Source organism: Protopterus annectens, chromosome 8.part0 (assembly GCF_019279795.1).
Source record: "Protopterus annectens isolate FY-2018-M chromosome 8.part0, PAN1.0, whole genome shotgun sequence".
Lineage (NCBI taxonomy): Eukaryota > Metazoa > Chordata > Ceratodontiformes > Protopteridae > Protopterus > Protopterus annectens.
The window spans coordinates 1,701,371,802-1,701,395,804 of record NC_056741.1 but is presented as its reverse complement, the minus strand read 5'-3'; the positions used below and the strand labels follow the sequence as shown (position 1 = coordinate 1,701,395,804).

The window sequence follows — 24,003 nt, the reverse complement described above, 5'->3', positions numbered from 1 at the left end:
AGTATATATGAATTACAAGTTAATAATAATATTAATCTTGACTTATTTCATTTTTTCACTGTTCTCTGTCCAAGAATACCTGTTATATACAGGTTACCCAAGATACATAAAGATATGCATCGCCCACCCATGAGACCTATAGTGTCAGGTAGTTGGTGGGTGGCTGAACCTATTTTAATATATCTACAATCAGCTTTGGGTAAATATCTGAGAAAAGTGAAGAGTTATGTGCAGGACACTACAGAGTTTTTACAGAAGCTATATGAATGCAATAGTGCACATATAGACCTTGATTTATTTGTCACTTTAGATAGTAGATCGTTATTTACTATGATTCCTATTAGTTTTGGAATTGATACTGTGTGTGAATTGTTATGTGGAAATACAAGTATGTATGGGAAAGAGGTAGAAACCATTTGTGAGCTGCTTGATATTGTTCTGAACAATAACATATTTATGTTTCAGGATTATATTTATCATCAGAAAACCGAGGTGGCAATGGGAACATCTATTGCTAATACATATGCGAACATAGCAGTTGCAAAATGGGAGGAAGAATATATTTGCAATAATTCCTATGAGTTGAGTGATAAGGTTCTCTTCTTTAATAATTTTGTTGATATATTTCTGTTGTGGGCTGGGGATTCCTCTCAGAATTATTTATTAATTATTTGAATCATATGACTAATTTTTACAGTTTACTGCTGAATATACTAGGGAAACTATACATTATTTGGATATTACTTTAACCAAGGATGGTGTTAATATTATGACCTTGATTTACAGAAAGCCTGTACAAATGAATAGATTTACTCACAGAATGAGTATGCATTCTCTGTACACTTTTAGAAGTAAAATTAAAAGTCAGTTCATGAGATCAAGTAGATTAAATACTGATACTATCTTGTGTGGTGAAAAACTGAATGAAATGACAGCTGAACTTAAAGAACGTGGCTATGAAGATAAGCTGTTAGAGAATGTTAATGATGCTGTTCTGGTGACTAGATAATCTGATGCTAGACTTTATTTTAGAGACTGTACCACAGAGATAGATAACAATAGGGCTAATACTAGGTGCAACCGTATACAATATATCACTACCTATAGTAGGAGATTTCATGGGATTAAACATATTATTACAAAAAAATGGGATATTTTAAGGACCATACCAGAGATTACTAGAATGTTAAAATAAAAGCTTAGTTTTGCATATAAGAAATGTCTCAGTTGAAAACAAGGCCTATGTTATAAAGGTATGCTTACTGATGGATGACAAGGAATAAGGAAAATCGGTACTTCCCATGTTATAACTGTAAGTGTTGTAATGACATTATAAAACAGAATGAGTTCTTTGTCATCTAGCGACAAAAAGGTTTTATTTAAATCTTTTGCTACATGCAATACTGCTAATATAGTATACAAGGCTAATTGTGTCAAATGTCCAGCTTTTATATAGGGAAGAATACAAGAAAACGTAAAGATAAAATAATAGAACACAAGTCTGAGATACAGAGGGAAGTGCTTAGTATTGCACTTGCCAAACATATAACAGAAAAAGAAAATGACCACAAATCTTTGTTCATGGTGATTGACCTTAAACTTAAGAGTAGTAGGTGAGGTGATTTAAATAATAAACTCGAAGTCTGTGAGTATGAATGGATTCTACTTTTAGAGGCAAAGCATGAACCAGGGCTTAATACAGCAGTTAGTATAAAGCCTATTTTGAAAAAGAGATGGATGATTTTAAAGTAAACTTCTTCATAAAATGATAAAAATGCGATGAATCTTGTTTTACATTTTATGTATTTTTATGTACTTATAATATTTGTATTAGTGCATTTTGTTTGATGTTTTATTGTCTTATTTTACACTCTAACTCTAATTATTTGCTCTAATTAATTGTTTTATTGGCTATGTCACATGATTTTAAGTATTTAAATGGGATTATAAACCTTACAATTGTATGTACACACTGAAGAAGGGTAACTCCCGAAAGCTTTGTGGTTTCTTAAAAAACTCGTGGACTTTTTTACACTCAGCTGCACCCCCCACTTTAATATTCTCACTCCGAGATCGTACTACAATGGGGAAAAGGGAATATTCCCTTACCCCCACTATACTATGATCGCAACAAAACTTTCCTTAATTGTACATCAACAGTATATGTTGATGTACAACTAAGGCAACATGAAAATTGCATGTTTTCCTTTTTATTTGTTTACTTTAGCGAAAGTGCATGTTCGACAAAATGCACTTTCACTAAAGTAATTTCGACAAAGTACGGTTCAATGAACCATACTGTCGATAAAATAAATAGGACCCATATATATATATATATATATATATATATATATATATATATATACATGTTTGTGTGTGTGTGTATGTATACTGTGTGTATATATATATATATATATATATATATATATATATATATATAAATATATATGTATATAAGTTATATATATTCTAAAAGTGCAGTTGCTACAGGTACTACAGTGATTTAGTTTTTACCACAGATGCAATACCAGCATTTATTTGTAAATGCCAGTATGAATGCCCCCTGTCACTTTGTGCCCGGGGCATTTGCCCTCTTCACCCCACCATAGCTACATTAATGCATAACAAAACTGTGATTTTTAATAAAACTGCTAATAATGAAAATGCATCTGCCATAGTAATACAAACATGATTGTTAACTAAGCTTCTAACTATGAATACTTATTTTATTAAAGTTGTTTTTGTGAGTTCTGGTTTCATTGGATACATCTAGATTTTTAAGTGGAACATCCATGATGGTATGCTCAAGATTTTCTTTGTGCATTTCGTATTTTTCTCCTGAGCTACCTTTGGCAGTTCTTGGGTTTGTTTGCATTCACCTTATTAAAGATGCCTGTATGGGGTAAAGTGCTGACTGCTTTGACTAGATTCATGTAAGTTGTTTGAACAGAAAGACTGTTGTCCACAACCTGTGAGACTTTCTTGAAGAAATTAACTGAACTGAGTAGGAAGGATCTTCCTTTGACAATGCCAAACTGATGAGGGTCTAGCCTGATAAGTTTTTTGAAATCATAGCTGATGAGATTAGATATAATGCATTCAATGGTTTTGCAAATCAGGCTGGTCAGGGAAATAATTACCACTGTAGTTTGTCATGCATGTTGGAAATTAATTTTTAGTTGCTTTTTGAATTTACCACTTTTGGTAGTGGAGCAAAGGGACAATGGAAGTTTGTTCCATGAGTATGCAATCAGATTATTGTAAAGTATTTTTCCAATATTTTTGTTTGGCTTGGTCACCTGCAGGAGGTTTTGCTGTGTGCTTCTGAGGTCGCGATTGGGTGTGTAGGGTGTAATTATGGATGTAAGGGCAGGGCAGGAGTTGAAGCTATTTAAGATGCTGTGTGCAACTTGTAGTTGTGATATTTAAAGCATGTGGGGGAGCTCAGGGCATCTTAAGCTTTTCAGGGATATACAGTGATGGGATTTGTAGCTAATACTAGCTGCAAATCTTGCTATCTTGTTATAGGTAGTTATTAGTTTGGGTCAGAGATTATTTTGGAGGTTAGTACATATGGGAGCAGCATACAGCAGGGATGGTAGAATAACTGTTGCTATGTATATATTGGTTGTTGCGGTATAGAAGACCTAGTTTTTGATTGGACTTTTTGATACAGTTTAAGATATGTAGGACAAATTTTAATTGGTCATCTATAGTAATGCCGAACAATTTTGTGTTTGAGTCAGTGGTGATAACTGTATTATCTAAGGATGAAATAGTGAAGTTGTCTTTAGCTGGATTGAGGTTTTTTGGAAGAAAAAGGAGAAGCTTGGTCTTTTTGGGATTGAGAAGCAGGTCGTTTTCAGTTAGCCATTGTTCTACTAGGTTCAGAGATTGTTGAGTGACAGTGTGGAGATTTGGTATATTGTCAGAGGCTTTAATAATTGTGGAATTGTCTGCATACTAGAGTGGAGGCAGGAAACATGGAGGTTATTTGTAAATATATTAAAAAGTAGGGGCCCAAGGTTAGAACCCTGGGAACCCCAGTCTTAACAAGATGGAAAGGGGAGAAGGATGTTTGCCATCTGACGGACTGATATCTGTTTGAGAGGTAGCTGTTAAACCAGGAGGTAGTGGAGGTAGAGAGTTGTAGGTTGGAAAGTTTGTTTAGGAAGATGGGATGTGAAATAGTATCAAATGCTCTGGACAGGTCAAGGAATAGAGCTGATAGTAGTTTATTATTATCTCTGGCTTGTGCAATGCTGTGTGTGAAAGATAGGAGGACAGTGGTAGAACTGTGTGAGGGTTGGAAACCGTGCTGTGTGGGTGTAATTAGGTTTGCCTATAAGAGGTGGTTTAGTATTTGTCTATGTATACATTTTTCCAGTATCTTAGATAAGGGGATAATATGGCAACAGGCCTGTAATTTAAAGGTTCTGTAGAATTTCCTCCCTTATGGAAGGGTATTATGAAGAATGTTTTCCAGATATCTGGTACTGTATTTTCTTGGATGGATCTATTGATAAGCATAGATACATGGTATGGTATGGATTCAGCTGGATATCTGAGAAATAATAGAGGGAGTTTGTCAGCTGATGGGGAACAGGGTTTGAATTTGTTAAATGAAATGTTAAGTGATCTGATGAAGGACACTGCTATGGGTGTTAGGGAGAATGATGGAAGAGATGAGGTGGGAGGTGGAGTCTTTATATCAAGAGTTTCTGGTTTAGTAAGCTTTTCTATTGTTTCAATGAAAAGACTGTTGGGTAGGCTTGCAGTTTCATTAGAAGGTTTGTTAGGGAAGGGGTTTGGTGAAGAGGGTTTCCCTGGAGATAGTAGTTTGCCAGAATTTCTTTGGGTTGGAATGTGGATTACTCAGCGTTTTTTGGTAAAAATTTTTTTTGTCTAGTAGGACCTGCATTTTTGTTTGGTTGCGATGCTGTTTATATAAGTTCAGATGGAAAGTTGAGTTGTTATTTTTTTCCATGATCTCCAGGCACTGTCTCTCTTGTTCTTAAGTGATCAAGTTGCCTGGTTTAGCCATGGTGCATAATTACATTTTAGCCTAATGTTCCTATTGGGAGCCAGGGTGTTAAGGGTTTCTAGGAATAAATTGTTGAAGCTTTGGACAGCCTCATTAAGGGGTAATGTGTGTAAGAATGACCAGTTTACAGTGGACAGTGATTTGTTTAGGGTGACAGGGTTGTAGTTCTTATGGTTACAAGACTTTGTATTGGTGGCTCTTGTTAAGAATGGGAGAGCATCTTATTACTGAGGTAAGGGTGTGGTCACTAAGGGAGCTAGGAAGGGTTATGACACCACTGGGGTTGGATACTATATTCAGTCGATAACCGATCCATTCTGGGAAATTTTTGCTGTTGTGTGGGTGATTTGATCAGCTGGATAAAGCCATAAAGCTTTATACAGTAGCTAGGGAATGCAGTATTAACAAGGTTCCAGTCAATATTCATATCTCCAGGGGAATGGATACAGAAATTCAACAAAGAAACTGCTCGAATATGGTAATGTTTTTACCTAGGGGTATGTAAATTACTGCAATAACAAGTTTTTTGTGTTGATTTAGGTTACAGGTTGCTATAAGTATTTCAGCAGGGCAGAAATCAGGGATAGCTATTGAGGGCGGGAGCTGGTCAGAGTAGATTATAACTACTCCTCCACCTTTTTTTTTACTTCTATCCAATCGAACAATATTATAACCGGGGGGAGAATTTTGCAGTTGGTAATATGAGGTTTTAGCCATGTCTCAGTTAGAGCAGGTATAGTTGGGTATTTTTAAATGATGCTAGAGAACTAAGGGCTATCTTGATAAAAAACTGGACCTTTATTAAGGAAGATTGGAATTTGAGAGACAAGTTGGGCTTAGAGCCTAAAATCAGTTTTAGAAGGGGTCCTAATTTAAAGGATTTATTGAATAGGAACATTAAACCTGATGTTCCAAATAAGGGCATGAGAAAGTGTGGCAGATGCCCTCATTGTAAACACATCCTGGTAGCCTCCTCTTTTTCTATAGGGAAAATAAATGTGTCTATATCAGATCATCGAAACGGCTCATTATCGAATGCCGTAACGTCGAACTGCAAAACCCAAACCCTAACAATATTGAAATCTCAAAACAGCAAATTTCTTCCCAGGGAAAAAAATTGCTGTTCCGAGAAACACACACATACCTCAAGCACACTAAAAAGCAACAATCCACACACATACATTTAAAAGTTACATCTAACCCCACACTACACTGCACATACACTACTATCTATCCACTTACCTTAACCCAGACCCTAACCCTATGATCCTTCACTATCGCACACTCACCTCACCCGCACCCGCACCCACGCCCTAACCCTAACTCACTTAACCCGCCCCTAACCCCAAATTCTCACTATCACACACTCACCTCACCAACGCCTTAACCCTAACTCACTTAACCCACCCCTAACCCCAAATTCTGTCACAATCGCACACTTACCTGACCCGCGCCCTAACCCGAACATCTACACAATCACACACTTACCATAATCCAACCCATAACTCTCCACTGCATCGCTAAAAACAGTGAAGCCACAACAATGGCCAACCGAATTCTTTCCCTAGGAAAGAATTTGGTTTTGTGCAGCTTCGCTGTTTTCAGCGTTCGCGATATTGGGTTCAATATTAGATCATTCGAAATTCTGCCATTTTGATGATCTAATATAGACCCAAATAAATTATAGTCTGACAGGAAAATATGACTGCAATACCAAGGGGGTTATTTATCTAGCTAGGTGTAAACTATGCTCCATTTTCTATATAGGGAAGACGGAAAAGCCATTAAAACAAAGAATTTAGGAACATCATTATAGCATGATGAAACAGGATAAAAACAATGCACTAGCAAAGCACATCTTGGAATTTGATGATTATTCTTTCCATTTTATGGTTATTGAAAAGTTAGAAGTTAACCCTAGAGTGGGCCCTCGGGCTTTAAAACTTGAAGAGAGGGAGTTACTATGGCATTTGAAACAAATGCATTTGTCTACCTAGGACCTAATGATTGTTACTCGCTAAAATGTGTCCTGAAACTAAAATCTTTATTGAGTTAAAAAAACTTTTATTTATCATGTCAAATATAATCATGTTGCATATATATACAATTTATGAATGAATTTATATATATTTAAAGTTTTATATTTTATATTTTATAATTACAAGCAGGAGGGTTATGATGTCATTGCTTGTTCATGACTATTTAAACTGCTTAGTATTTTAACAACATGTCTGATGAAGTTCCTTCATTGTAAATGGATGAAAGCACTCACATTAAAAAAAATTCAATGATTTATTGTTGAAAAGAGTGGTGATTATCTTCTGAATATTTTTTTCTTTGAGTCTTCACTTTTTAACAGTCTGTTGGCCATATTTGGGTTATATTGAGAAATCCAGGTATGAAGAAGGGTACTTTTAATGACAATGCTTTGTATATTCATTGAAAAAAAAGATTTTTGGAGGTTTGTGATCGTAATGAGTTATTTGTGAGGCAGTTGGAAAGGGGGGTGCTGTATAAGTATGATTAGAGTGCTGTTGGCAAGGGCCTGCGTTGGGGTGAATATCACCAGATAAGAGAAGTATTGTGCTTTGAAGTATTTGTATGAAGAAATATTTGCAAAGGAACTAATATTTTGCTTTGATGAGAGGTTGGGCATTTGGTATGTACAATACTTTGAACTTGTGAAATGATATAATGTTATGGTTAAACAGAGAAGAGGCAAGAGGGGTGGAGTAATTATTCGTATGGTGGGTAGTGGGATAAGAGAGTGTGGGAGATGGTGTGGTAAGCAGGTGAGGAGTATGGTAAGTGGTTAGAGCTGAGAAAAGAATTAGAAATAGGAGGGAGAAAAATAGAGTTTGAAAGGTATAGCCATGATTTCATTTCAGCTCAGAAATAATTAAAGGATAACAATTTATTTAAGGTTAGTAGAAGAAATAAGGAATTAACTGAAGAAGTTTTCTAAAGTTAGTGACTCAAAGACTTAAAATCAGGTAAGGCTCAGGAGGGGTCGGGGGTTGGTGTTACAGTTAATGGTGATGTGGGGTATGAGTAGAGGAGAGAGTTGTCTATTGGTTAGTGCTGAGATGAGGCAAAGCAGGTTTATCTATAAAAAAATGATGTCAGGGGTGGTTGGGAATGGCGGTAGGGTAGGGAAGTGGAGTGAGCCCGAGTGCAGCGAGAGCAAACGGAGCGGGATGAGCCAGAAAAACTGGAGAAGGCCAGCTTCCAAGAAAATAATCAGGAAAACCAAGCTCAGTCAATTCCAGGTCAGTGTATAGCAGTATCATCCTAATAACTAGAAATCTTGTGCTACTAATCTAGTACAGTGTGGTGAAAAGGACCGCCACTTCTATGGGGAAAAAATACAAGTATGGGCTACAGGTACATAGGTAAACCTTTTCCAAGAGAAAGAAAGTATTTTTAAGTAACTGACCTAGAAGTACAATAGGAAGAGAAAAAATTGGGGAACCAATGGTGTGCACGCTTACAGTAAATGGCTATAGCAAAATGTCTTCAGTTTAGAGGACAAATTAAATACAACTCTAACATACTCTAGTTTAGCTGAAAGCACTTTAGCTTTCCACTGACACAGGGTCTTACAGTGCAAGACAACCAGACAGCCTTTGGTTTACTGGAGATTGGCCAGGACACAGAATAAATCTTTTACCGAAGGGACTGGAAATAAAAAGGAAAAGGAGGTAAATATTAGATCTGAAGTTTTAAAACACTCTGATTACAAAGTAACTAAGACAGAGGAAACGGGAGGAACAGCATACCTTATAAGAAACAGCACAAGTCTAGGTGCAACACAAAATGCAAGGAAAGCAGAGATAAAAAAACAAAAGGTCACTGCAGTTGATACCAAGCTATTATAACATACACTATACTATTATATATTGTTATAAAGGCTATGAAGAGAAAGCAGTAACTATTAAGATGCCACACACAATTTAGCATTCTTGACTAAAAGTCAGGAATAACAACAGTGGTATTCTACAGAAACACAGTAACTACTAAGATGCTACACGCAATTTAGCATTCTCCACTAAATGTTAGGAAAAACAACAGTGGTATGCAACAGAAACACAAGTAACTACTCAGATGTTACACACAATGTAATATTCTCCACTAAAAGTCAGGAATAACAACAATGATATTATACAGATTTGCTTTACCAGCCCAAAAAAGAGCATTTACTGATTTCTTTACTGATACTCCTGATGCAGTCTTTATCATGGTGAATAGAGATTGTATGTAACAAGTGAAAACACAAATGTTAGTTAGGTAAATCAGTCACTAAGAAACTGATAGTGAAAAATCCTTAGTGCGTGATATGGAACTCCATCAAAAGATTGCAGTCACTAAAACAGGGAAGAATGCATATGTTGAAACATAAAAAAAAAAAGAACCCAGAGTGATTCACTCATTGAGGAAATTTGAATGGAGCCCTAGGCTCCACTCTGTAATGCTAAAACAGAGAGCTACTCAGAAACATGTCTCTCAGCAGCAGGTACTTTGAGAAACAGAAGTTACTCCAGAAAAGGAAAGATCCATAGTAATGTACTTGTTTACAAAAGAAAGAGAATCCAAAGAAAGCCTTAGGCAAGGTAAAAATCAAAAGGCCAAAATCAGCACTGTCAGCAGTGACTTAGAGAAACAGATGTTAAAAAGAGAAGGAATTGCAAAAAGCTGATGAACATCACTGCCATGCATTGTTTTTTGAATATGATGAAATAGAGGAAGAAGAAGAAGAAATAGCAATACCTGTATTCTTAGCTGAAGAGGCTATACCCCCCACTTCATCTCAGTATAGTAAAGAAAGTACACCTGACTTGGAATATTTCCATTTAACTATATGTTGACTTTTTGGTGGGCTTCATTCGTTTTCCCTTCTCTATCTGTCTGCTAGGCGCTGACTTAGAAAAAGCATTTGTACTTCCGCGGTAGTGCAGCAGTAGAGTTGTTGCCTCACAGCAAGAGGTTTTCCCATTCGATTCTGCATGTCCTCCTCGCGGTCGAATGGGAGTTCGAAAGACATGTGTTGAATGGGTGTGCCTTCGTTGAAGGTTGGGCATCGGGCTGGCAACTCGACACCATAAAAAACAACTGCCAATCATTAGTGGACCAGAGTTCCACTGTGGTGACCCCTAACTGGGAAAAGCAAAAAGACAAACAATAACAACAACAATCTCGTGTCTCACATTACTAATGCTCCATTACCGAAGCAACTGTAATAATTGCAGCTTTGGTTTTGTGGGGCCAAAGCTAGAACAATCACTTCCAGTCTATCTAAAAATGTAAGTGAGTTCAAAATTAAAAAAAAATACAAGTGTGTCTGCTTAAGAAGGTACAATGTAGTTCACCCAAAATGGCATCTCTACAGCCTAATGTAGCTAACTCAGCTGGTCGATTGGTTTTGCACCATTACATATGTAGCTATGTAAATATCTATGTCATATATTCACTCTCCAGCTAATCCTATTCTTCTGTCATGTGTAGCTAACCAACTGCAGAGACATAAATGCCATGTAAATATTTATCATGGCAGCAAAGTCTCTAACATTGTAAAAAATATCCAGCCTTTTCTTCTGATTTTGTAATGCAAATATTAGATCATTTAACTGCATTGTACTACAACATTTAACTAGTCTATTAATTGTGTTTGCAGTTTGTAGCTGGTAATTTAATTTTCAGCTGTAAAGCATTGTAGTAACTGTAAACATCCTCTGCATTGTACACTATTTATTTTGACTGTATCTCCTGACTGAGCCTGAAATAGGTCAATTTGTATCAATGTTCTCTAACCCAGTAAATAATTTAAACAAAATGAGTTGTGAGACTAAACTAAAAGCCATGCAATGGACCAAAGCACCAAAAACAAAGGAATGCAAAATAATTTACAATAATATATTATCTTAGAATGCCAATACAGAACACATTCAATAATCTTCGAAGACAATAATGTAGTTAATATAGCAATAACCCACGCCTGTGTATGGGTAATGCTGGATTTACCCACGGTTGGCGTGGTTTGGTCCCGAGGCTGAAGCCCGAGGGACCAAACAAAGCCAACCATGGGTAAATACAGCATTACCCACACCCAGAAGTGGGTTATTGCTATTATACCATGACAAAAATCACAAAAAAGTGTTGAAAAGGCACTAAAAAGTCACCAATAACAAGTCCAAAGTGCCTACGAAAGGAAAACTCATAGTTGAATAAAAACTGCTTTATTATAATCCACAAAAATGCTCCTTCACAACAGATCCCAGATGTTGTGAAGGAGCGTTTTTGTGGATTATAATAAAGCAGTTTTTATTCAACTACGAGTTTTCCTTTCGTAGGCACTTTGGACTTGTTATTATACCATGACATTATTTAAGAAAAGAAACTATTACTTTTCTTAAATAATGGCATAGTATAATGCCTGTTTACTGCCCTTCCGCAGATGTCTGGCATCCGCGGCAGTTCTGATGTACTGCGTGCCTGCGCAGTACATCAGAGCTGTGGGCAAAAGCAACGGAGAAAGCAAGATCTCCGTTGATTTTTTTTTTACTGTTTTCGCTATGTTAAATGGATTTAACATAGCGAGACAGTTTTAAAATAAGCAAAGGAGATGTCCGTTGCTTATTTTAAAACTGTCTCGCTATGTTAAACCCATTTAACATAGCGAAACAGTAAAAAAAGCAACGGAGATCTTGCTTTCTCCGTTGCTTTTTTTTTAAAACCTGCCTCACTATGTTAAATGGGTTTAGCATAGCGAGACAGCTTTAAAATAAGCAACGGAGATCTCCGTTGCTTATTTTAAAGCTGTCTCGCTATGTTAAACCCATTTAACATAGCGAGACAGTGTTTTAAAATTAGAATTATACTAATGGTAAAAAGTCCAGGCGACCAGACCTTTTTCCATTAGTATAACTCGATTTACAATGTGCACACTGGCCAATCAGCGTGCACGTTTTTGGGGGGTCATGGTATAATATGCAACTTAACATATGACAAGTCCTGTACTCTAAACAGTCACTTTTATACTTTTTGGTAAAACACATTTTAGAGAAACATTACAATAATGATACTGATACTTAAGTAAACTTGTTTATGTCGCTATAGGATGTTGACAGTAGAAGACACTGTGAACATATAACACTATAATATGCTGAGAACTAATTTCCTGCATATCCAAGTATACAAAAATAAAGCATACTGTATGTGGTAAAAATAATTACATTTTTCTCTGTGTTTATGTACTGTCATTCTCTTTAGATACATGAAAAACTTCATCCTGCAATCTTTAAGACAGCATTCTATTTTGTCTCATCAAGAATGTGTTCCCTTAGGTGGTCCAGTAGTGAGAAAACAAGTATCACATGCATAGTACTTGTTGTAAGGACATCTGATGCTTGCAAGTCAATTAGCAATGGTTCCAGTGATGTAATAGTTTTCACTAGTATGCTATATGTTGGCTACATGTGAGTAGTGCTTCATAAACTGAAGCTTGATAAAGAACATTTATCAAGATACCAGCCCACTGCTGAGTGTGCTGATCTAAAGGAGTCACAGAAGTTCACTCTCTTTGGGGTCACTATGTCTTACTGCCCAAGTTTTGATAGAGACACTTATAACAGATGACCGACTGTTCAACCTTTCAAACAGACTGTCATATAAACGACACATTTATAAATTCAGAATTATCAGCAGAAGTGGCACTCAGTGAGTAATATAGTAGCTATAATCTTATATAAAATGTATGTCTTGTAGAGGACTTAACTCAGATCCTGGTCTTCTAATGTGATTTAGACTTTAGGCTCTAGGTATGCTATTCACCCTCAGTTTGACATGCTTTCTTTTTTGGTTTATCTTCTGAAGTACATGTCCATTCTCTTTTGTAAGGCATACATGCTTCATACCAATGACACATGTGGCTCTTTCCCCTCTTTAATGAGTATGTTCTCATACACTTTGAAACATTGGTTTGTTTCCTTTACAAGTGCTGCATCTTTCAATATTTGACTCAAGCACTTGTCTCCATTTGTATGCAGTACATTTATCCCACCATTTCACACACACAAACACACACAGTTGTTCCCATTTGTAAGCAGTACACTTCTCCCATCATTACACACAGATACACATGCACACACACTCACACACACACGTTCCCATTTGTAAGAAGTACATTTGTTAAAAACACAAACACAGACACACACACACACACACACACACACACACACACACACACACACACACACACACACACACACACACACACACACACGCACACATTTTTTTCCACTTGTAAGCAGTACCTCATATTGTCGATCCAGCAGTCAATACCCACAGGTAAAAACATGTTGAGGTTGAGCCATATTATGAAGAAGTCATCTGTCTTCCGGTAGCACAACCAATGGACCACTGATGGCTTATCCAACTTTGCTTCCAGCTGGTTCCCAATCCATCCAGGTACTTTGTACAAGAAGGAGGAGGAGGACATATGGGGTAAAGAAAGAAAAATATTACAATAACTGATGATTTGCCTGCAACTATTACACAACATATCATGAAACAGACTGGAAACTTTACCCATGGTGCCATTTTATTATATATATATATATATATATATATATATATATATATATATATATATATATATATATATATAAATAAAACAAAACGTACCCGCATAGAGTGGGTAATTGAATTTAAACACACCACTCTATTCATGCTCGCTGACAAGCACACCTGGTTTCACCACAAAAGAAGCCTTGTCAGTGCTAATATGTTGTAATTTGTACAAAACAACAATCTAAAGTGAAAAATAAATCATGTGACACAAAATGATCATATGCATGAATTTTTTTAAAAAGGCTAAAACAGCAGAGAAATATATAAATAATATATTATCAATTTTGAATCAATAGCAATAAAAAATTAATAATCATGAACAAACAAGACACATGTTGATGTATATTGGGTCTATATTAGATCACCGAATGCTTAAAAAAGCAAACGGTGATTAATCGACCCTATGTAAGTGAAAGCTTACAATTTCAAACTGTTAGAAAAAATAAAATAAAATAAAACACTTTAAACATTATATTAAGTGGGGGGCTTCGCCCCCACACCCCCCGATGTGGGGGGCTGCACCCCCCCACATCCCCCCCTACTTAAATACACCAACTCTAAGACCGCACTACAGTGCAGAAAATGGCAAAGTAACGAAGCGGCCAAGTGAATTTTTTCCCAGGGAAAGAATTTGCTTAAAAGCCACTTCGATATTTTGCCGTTTCGGGCTTTTGAGTTTGACCAAGAAGCATTTGAAGGAGTATGTCTTCAGTCTTCTAATAGGAAATCCATATATCAATGTAGCACAGTCCAAAACCAGGCCAATACCATTAACAATACAACAAGCATGTGAAAAAACAAAAAAATGTACCAGGTCCTTATATTAATCATACTAGAAGAGATATACAGCTATAATACATTATTAAATGCAGGGCTATTTAAAGTCCCCAAATTAATTATCCAACACCATTTTTTATTAGCAAGAATTTTTGCCACATATATGAGTGAAAGGATTTTGTTTCAATTTTATCTATACCTAAAAATATGAACTGAGGTGAATCATGTTTCAATAAATGTTTACACAATGTAATCCTATTCCTACAGTATCTAATATCACTGAGATGAAGTGAGAGAGACAGAGAGATATTTTTTCCATTGACAATGTGTTCGCCTATGCCAAAAGAGCCACAGGTATATATCGCCATATGTATGGCTCATTAAGTTGAGAAGTTTATAAAATGTTGGATGTCATACATCTTTGTGGCATAGGTCGAAGTATGGATTCATAACTTTGTTGACAAAATGAATAGCAACCACATGAATAACATCCAAGTAAATCCCTTTCACTTGTCTCAACATTCTCAAATGGCTGTTTAAAAGAAGATAATCGCCAGGATTCAAAAAGTCTGTGTATGTTCCATGTAGAGCCTACATGGTATGTATCTGTGTACATGGCCACGATTTTCCCTCAGCAGCATGCCATCCATATTAATTGTGGAGCATGCCTAAGGGAGGCCAGAACACCAAGGGTATTGAATCAGTGTAAGACTGACTGCACACCCACATATCTTTTGGCCCATTAACTTTGACCAAAAAGTGTACAAGACATTTTATTTCACTAAGTCGAATGTACTTTAATTTTTTTTTTTTACATTTATGTGCTTGTTTACACAATGCACCATGTTATTTAGCTATGCTGAGCCCTGCAAAACCATACATCAAACTGGACATCTAAAAATAGAAACCGGATGCATTCATTTTCTATTTTATTTTTATGTGTTTGCGCAATGCGCCATGTTATTTAGCTAGCACAGCTTATGCATTAGACATACACTAGACAGCTAAAAATAGAAATGGATGCATTTAATAGCTGTAGTTCTGAGGTGCTTAGCAATGCACAAACCTGCTCAGCAAAGCTGTGTTACTTTTACAGGCTCTTTCACAGTATATCTGAAGGTTTATGAGTTCCCTTCACTATCTCAGTGGCTAGATAGGTTGAGTCATGACCTACAATGTAGTAGGTCCTGGGTTTGATACCTGGGCAGTAATACATTTTACATATACTGCTGTGAAACTGTGTCAGGTGACTGAAACATCCATTGACTTTAAATTCAATAATTGTTAAATTTAGAAATGGTGCACAATGCTAAGCATCACTTAAAAAATGGTCAACGGTCTTTTCATGTTCGCATTTTGCTAAGCTTCACTTAAACATCAGTTGTGCGAGTTTGCACAATTCTAAGTGATACAGCACATTTTTGAAAGTTGCAGTATGATGTGCAATCTATTTAAAGGACATTAGGCAAGAATTTCACATTATTCCTTGGAGCCTGACATTGACTGTGGATATGGTTGTTGTCATTGGGGAAGGTATGCACTTTAGGGCACAATGGTGGGGTGTGCAGGAGTCTAGGATTTTCCCTGGACTCTTGGTAGACCGCTATGGACCCCAGCTGCCGCAGGGCAACTATCAGGGATCAACATGTAAGTCTGAGGCCTAGGATAGTTTGGCCAGGAACCTGACCTTTGTAACTGGTATCCCCCACACTGGTGAGCAGTGTTGTCACCATTATGACAAACTCTATCGAAGGAAGAGGAGAGCCTTGGATACCTGGATCCAAGAGGCATGGGAACACACCACAGATATGCAAGTATGTTTTCTAGTACTTTATAAATACACAAGCAGAATCTGTACAAAGCTGGTATGCATAATGGTTTCCTTCTCTTACCACAGCTGCAGAAAAGAAGACTTGCAATGTCCAGTCCCATGCAAAGCATTTGGCCAGGATGAGGCAAATGTGTGGTATGTAAGAAAATCAATAAAGTAATAAATTAATGCATAACTTAAGTAAATGTATTTATTGCAGTTTTAACAGTTAAGTATTAAATATCTGGGACAGCATAGACTTTCATTAATGTATTAGTGCATATCTGAACTGTTAAAACAAGTTAAAGTAAGCATGCAGTACTGTGTAGCATACCTTCCAACCATTAGTTAATGTTGTGGTTTACCCAGATTAAGAGTCAATATTGTGGTCTGCTCATTGTCTGAATATGCTGTAGTTTGCATTCAATAAATGAATAGGGTAAACATGTAAGTTAACAGAATTCCTAGACAGCTATCCATGTGTGTAAATGCAAGATTTGAAACAACATGAATCAATAAAGTGGAAAAGGAGATGGTGCTCTGTTAATTTATTTTTTCAAATAAAATGTTCAGCATTCCTGTAGTCACTGCTTGTGGGTTCTAATTCCACACCAGCTGACTGCGAAATTATGCAGTATTCAAAAGTGTTTAGCATGTCATAAATAAATGTTGTGGAATACCCAGATTAAGAGTCAATACTGTGGTCTGCTCACTGTCTGAAATATGCTGTAGATTGCAGTCCATAAATGAATAAGGTAAATGTGTAAGTTAACAGAAGTTCTAGACAGCTATGCATGTGTGTAACTGCAAGATCTGAAACAACAAGAATCAATAAAGTGTAAAAGGAGATGCTGCTCTGGTAATTTAATTTTTCAAATAAAATGTTCTGTATTACTGTGGTCACTGCTTGTGGGTGATAATTCCACACCAGATAACTGAGAAACTGAGCAGTATTCAATACTGTTGTAGGATGTCATAAATAAAACATAATCATGCTTGCATGTGAAATGCACTTTCACAGACCTCTGTCAAGACTCTCCAGCTGTCAAGTGCAATCAGTGTACACATACTTCTCGACTGTCACGATTTTCAGAGAATGTACTGAATATTGCTCCATATGTCTGGTCTGTTTGGTATATGATCTTGTTTTACAGGCCAGCCTTTGCCACATTGCCGAGAATCAATGTCAGAAAAAATGTCAGTCCTCTGATTTGCGGATATATGACATCACTCAAAATGCAATTTAATGGCAAATCTGTTATCAGAACACCTTGCTACTATTGTAAAAGCATACTATGTAAGAATATTCCCCATCATTGTGCCTTTGTAACACCATTATGTATGGCTTGACCCATAATGTCCCATGTTAAGAGGTTGAGAGGTATGTTTGTGGAACATTGTATGTACAATATAAGCAACACTGAATGATTGTTGGAGGCAATATGATCTGTACTATAGTGTGTGTGTGTGCAAGGAACAGGGTAGTATTTCAAATAATAAAGTGTATAAAATATCAGGTTATGTATTAGCATGAATTCCCAGAGGATTTTGAAGTATGTAATTCAAATGTGGCCCAGTAATATCAGACTGCAGTCCACAATGATTTGCTAGTGATGTTACAGACAACCACACTGCACAAGTAACATACATATATGGAGGTCATGCTAGAAGCAAGGGTTGCCAGCACGCACATTCCAGATGACTACCATGACATAACACATGACTTGGCAGTTGTTCAGCTGGTACATATAATGGTTGATATATCCCCTACCTTATTATAGGGCACACCAAGCATGTTACCTTTTACTCCTTTAATGATACCTTTGGCTAGCATGCTTACTTTAAACACATACCTTAATTTCCAGTGGGATGAGTTCCCTCAATCTGGCTCTGGATGTTCGTCAAGGCTGTCACAGGTCCACAGTTACTCTTAAGTGTTGTTGCCCTGCACAGTCTTCAGCCTTTTTGTCTATACCTACTGCCTGCAGCAGCAGCTTCAGCCTGTAGCACAAACATCTGCATATAAAAAGTAGCTGCTACAAACATTCTCTCTGTGCTGATGTTGTATTTGTACCCTAGTAATTTCCACCCCAACATATGAGAAAAGGGGATGGAATATACTTTGAGGCCTTATATCTTGTTGAGTAGCTGCAAGGGATTGGCTGATCATTCTGCAATTCAGCTGTGTAGGTTGCATGTAGCATTTCTGAACCACAGACTGGTTCAGAGGTAATCACTTGCTAATGATAACCATCTTTAAAAGGCAAACTTCTAGCTGGGGAACCAGTGTGTATAAAAGTTAGTTCATATGGTTAACTCATTGTCACATTACTTATACTGCAGTGTCTTTCAACAGAGGAGTATTGTACTCCATCACGTATGTAACCATTTTGTTTCCAACATGATGCATATGTTTGAATATACTTAGGGAGAATGGTGATTACATCAGTAAGCCTTTGTTAGAACTGTACTGATAACATGTCATTGATTGCCAGCCATGTTACACCAACAGAGGATGTAGAGTACAGCAAGGGTATAATGCTGTGGGATAACTAGGTGCACAGGTCTCCTGAGTACTTCCTTTAATAGCAGTTGTAATAGTACACTGCTATTTTGTTGGCACTGTTGTTTATACATATTATATGGGGAGGTTCCTTCTATGGGGTGCACTACAGTGGACTCCTGTGTTGGGTATATGATCATACGTGAGTATGTCATGGCACAAATAGGAATAGGCCACTATTGCTACTATCCTAGTTGCATCCACAGCCTTTGTATGTTTGGCACACTGCTGAATGTGAGATGTGTAATCAAGCTGTGAATACTGATAGCTTTCTTTTATTGTTGAATCTCTACATACTCTACTCCCATGTATGTGATCCTGACTTGTGTTCTCATTTACTTGTATTTTGAAATATCATGCATGCACATCACAGGGCACCATTTACTGAGGTGGAAAATGACCTCATCATTGAGGCTTTGTGCCAGCATTACCAGGTCCTGCTGTCAAGAGGGAGGGAAATTAGGACAGTGTGTGCAGCCCTGTGGGATGAACTGGTGCATCACATCAATACCATGGGTCACCAGAATTTTACCTACAAGCAGGTGTGATACCATGCCACAGATATGATCAATTCAGCATGCAGATGTGCAGCTGATGTGGCCAGGGATTTTCAGGTTACTGGTGGTGGGCCTGCAGCAGAACAACTTCTGTCAGCCACACAGAATTCCTGGAAAACCTTGCAACACAGGACAGTTCCAAGGCATCCATCAGCCAATATGTTGTGGACATTTGTGTCACTCATTTCTCTCAAGAGGAGCATCCAGGTATGCTTAGCTAGATCAGTATTGGAACACTGTTGCATTCAGAATGTCAAGGTGTATATAGTTTTACATGGGTGTCAGGTGTTTTATGGGGTGTAGCTGCAGTTTTAAGCTCATGCAGAGACTGTGACCCACATACCTGTTAAAATAGCAGCTACTGTAAATGTGAGATATTTGGACATATTACCCCTGTTATACTGTAACATGTGTTGCTGTTGCCATTACCTCCACCGCAGTTTTTTTCAGGACCATCAGGAACCGTAAGGCGCCATGCTCCTCCTGCTGGTAAGCATAAAACCGTTTTCTCAGAGTTGTATATATAGTTCAATGTACTCACTAAAGTGTCATCCCAGGCCTGCAGGCTGGATTGATGTACTGTCTGCATGATTGCCAAACTGACAGATATTTTGTGAATGTTCACAGTTTAGAGTCATACCTCTGCCTTGCAGGTGTGACCATAGTGATTGATTTGACAGTATTGTCAGGACATTCCAGATTGCCATAACTGTCAATTGTGCAGATTTTTGCAGAATATCAACACTGTACATAATTTAAGTTTTGCTCATGAGATTCTTGTTTAATGAATAATTATTTCCAAATGAATACAGATTGGGGTTAGAAAATAATGTCCCTCTGTCCTACTACATGAGGTATGGGGTTATACAAGTCTGTAATAGTGAAAGTAGTGTATACAGCTTAACATATATTGTACCATGGCACTACAGAGCATAGAAGTGCAGGTATTAATGCATTGCTTTTTCCTTTTTATAAGAAAAACAACAGTGCAAATGTCTCAAAATCCTTTAATAAAATCAAATAAAATACAAAGCTTTCAAGACTCACAGGACTCTTCCTGAGTGTAAAAAAGGAGTAACTGCTACAATCCCATCAATATATACAATTTAAAAATACCTGCCAGCAGATGAAAACTGAAGAATCAATCACATGTCTAAGAGTACTAATTGTCATTTCAGGCATTTAAAGAAATGCAAACTCTAAACACTGTTTATAAATATATAAGTGTTACTTATAAAAATATAACATAAAAGTGTGTTTGTAAAAAATATACTTATAAATATATATATATGTGTGTGTGTGTGTGTGTACCTATCTATCTATATATATATGTGTGTGTGTGTGTGTGTGTGTGTGTGTGTGTGTGTGTGTGTGTGTGTGTGTGTGTGTGTGTGTAAAGTACATAAATATACACATATATATAACATATAAATATTATTTAACATATTCCTGTCTCTCTTTTAATAGTGGCTTAATGTTATTTTTACTATTCAGCTCTGGTGGATACTCTACTCTAAAATAATTTATCCATTTGTATTCTTCTATCTATTATTCAAATCACTTCCTCTAATACCAACAGAAACTTTAGCTAAAACTCTACATTTAAATGTATATTCCATACCACGAGCATCAATGTGCTTAAATAATGCATTTGTTTCAATGCACCTACGTATATTTGAAAATGTGAAGAAATTCTATCTTGCAACTTCTGATTAGTTTTACCTATAGAAAATTACATAAATATTTCAAAATTTCCCAGATAAACCACATTCTCAGTAAAACAAGTCACATATATATATTAAAAATTATTTTTTTCTTTGAAAAATGATGAATAAATTAATTCGATAGATTAATAAATTTACAAAGGAGACAATTATAACATGGCATTGTCTGATTTCTTAGTAACAGCAGTGGCCTTAGTGCTACTAGATTGGGCAAAATCCTTATAACTGTTGTTTCAAATTTCTTTCTCTCTTAAACACAAAATGGGGATTATCACCTACAATTTTTTTAACTTCGTTATTAGATGTTAGAATATCCCAGTTTCTTTCAATAATCTTTTGAACTTATGTAGTATGTATATTGTACTTAGTTATATACCTAACAGACTGTAGGCCCATTCTCTAATGTGTTACCTAATAAGTATAATTTACCAACTTTTTCTCTTCCAAAATTTATAAGTAATATACAGCCATTAATAATTTTAGTATTATATTTTCCATAAGTAAAATTGTGAACCATAGCATCTACCTGTCTATTAAACCCTTCAGTAGTCATGTTTAATCTGCTAGCCCTAAGTAGCTGACGTCTTACTACCCCTCTATAAATATGCCTTGGATGCATACTGTTGGCATATACAATGCTTGTGTCCTGTGCATTCTTATTACAAATAGAAGTATGTATGAGACTTATAATTGTTATATGTAATACTAACATCCAAAAAATAATATTACCTTCAGAATATTTTAATTCAAAAGATAAAAATCAGTCTGTAAATATTCAACAAAGCTATGTAAACACTGTTCAACTCCTTTCCAAAGAAGGAAAATGTCATCCACAAATCTTTTATAAAAGGCAAGTTTTATGTAATATGAATTATTCTCATTGCTGAAAATATGAACTTCTTCCCATTTAGCAAATATTAGGTTAGAGTAGCTATTAGCTACAGGTGTGCCAATGGTCCTTAAACATAAGAACATCATTGCAAAGAACTGTATCTAACATAGAACAAATCAATTCTATTTTACTATTAGAAAAATCACTATGCTCAAATAAAAAGGGCTTTTGTAAATAAACTAATTGCCTCTAAGAAAAGAAAAAAATGTTCGTGTTTTCAATGACTTTACCAATGGGAATGTTTTTCAATGTCCCAGGACTAATGCCTATAATAATGATAGTAGCTGTAATTTTCCTAAAAGCAGCAAAAGTAAATTTCTCCACCAGTTAAACTCTAACAACATTATTCTGAGAGAAGCTACTACAGAAAAGACAGTTCCACCTAGAACTTTGGATGTGCAACCTTTACATGTGGGCTCATCAGCATCTGAATTGGATGTTTTTTCACTTCCTGATTCTGTGAAGAACAAACTGACATCCAGTTCAGCTATAGATATTATAAACAATACATCTGAAATTGATGCATCTATTTTGGAAAAAGGAACACCAAACAAAGTAAAGAGATACCCGCTACCTCTTCTAATCAACCGACTCAATGGCCGTTATAACTCCAGCATCCTCAATAGGTTCTACCGACCACTAGAGCAAAAGGTCAAACCAGAGGAAGGAGCAGAAAGTGGGAAATGAAGGAACGACTAGCCACACCAACACAGATGGGACACCTAACCTTCACACAGGTAGGACGACCAGTGACAAGAAGCAAAACCACCAAGAACTGATAGAAGTAGGACATACTGTTTCTAATTTATCAAAAGTTGTTTTAGTAATGTGGAGTTATGAGTTCTTGATAAAGGATTATCCTTTATTGCATCTGCAAATGGTAATTTGAATAATATGGTATCTGAATTAAGAATGTTTGTAAGAAGCCTAGATTTAAAATGCATGTTTAAAAATAATGTTGCTCATTCTGATATGCAGTTAAAATACATTAGCACTTTTATCCCTAATAGTACAGCGATAATGAAGGCTTTTTATAATATGGGTAAGAATGACCCATATAAGCTGTTTTTTGAACAAAACAATAAGATTTTTTTTTAAATTTAGGGTTAGACTTCTGAGGTGGTGCAGCGGTAGCACTGTTGCCTCATAGCAAGAGGTTCTTCTGTTCGATTCTCGGCTGGAGTGCGGGGAGCGCCTTCTGTGTGGAGTCTGCATGTCCTCCCCATGGTGGGGTGGGCATTCGAAAGACATGCATAAATGGGCGTGCCTTCATTGAAGGTTGAACATCAAGCTGGCACCTCAGCATTCATGAAAATCTACTGCCAATCATTAGCGGACCGGAGTTCCGCTGTGGCGACCCCTAACTGGGAAAAGCCGAAAGACAACAACAACAGGGTTAAAATTACATGAAGCTTTAAAATTCTTGATGCAAAGAGATGACATAATTATAAATCAAGCAGATAAGGGTGACAAAATAGGTATTATGAATACTGACGATTATGTGGGCTGGATGCTTACACTATTTTCTGATGAATGCACATTTAAGAATATTAACAAAATAGAAGCAAACAAAACTATTTATACTGTCAAAACATTTTTATATGATTTGTTAATGGAGAATTCTATTACTCCTGAGCTTTACAATTTTTTGCATATAGAGAATCCTGTGATTCCCATTATATATGGGTTCATAGGTTGGTATTAGGCTATCGGCCTTAGGGCCTATACAAGCCTAGCCATAACAATTCCCTGGATATTTCTTCCCACAATATTTAGTTCCCTGGACCCCTGTCTGACATGACCCCCGGGGTGAATTTCTATCTCTCATCCAATCATCAAGGTTCCTTTTGAAGAGGGCCAAGGAGGTGCTTTGATTGACATGTATGGGCAGTCTATTCCAGAGAATGGGGAGTCTCTGGGTCAGGAACCTATCCCTCCAGCATGTTTTGTTCATTGTGATGACACAGTTTAGATCCCTAGAGTGTGTGGCTCTGAGGGATTGGGATTTCTT

At 36.6% G+C, this 24,003-nt stretch overlaps 1 protein-coding gene across 2 annotated transcripts in view; it reads right to left on the bottom strand.

The window, feature by feature from the left end:
- LCAT (lecithin-cholesterol acyltransferase) overlaps positions 1–24,003 on the bottom strand; it is an 853,467-nt gene that overhangs the window by 334,139 nt on the left and 495,325 nt on the right. For both annotated transcript variants that reach the window (XM_044081229.1, XM_044081228.1), the window contains exon 2: positions 13,354–13,510. In XM_044081229.1, coding sequence (XP_043937164.1) covers positions 13,354–13,510 — 157 coding nt within the window. The remainder of the gene's footprint in view (positions 1–13,353; positions 13,511–24,003) is intronic.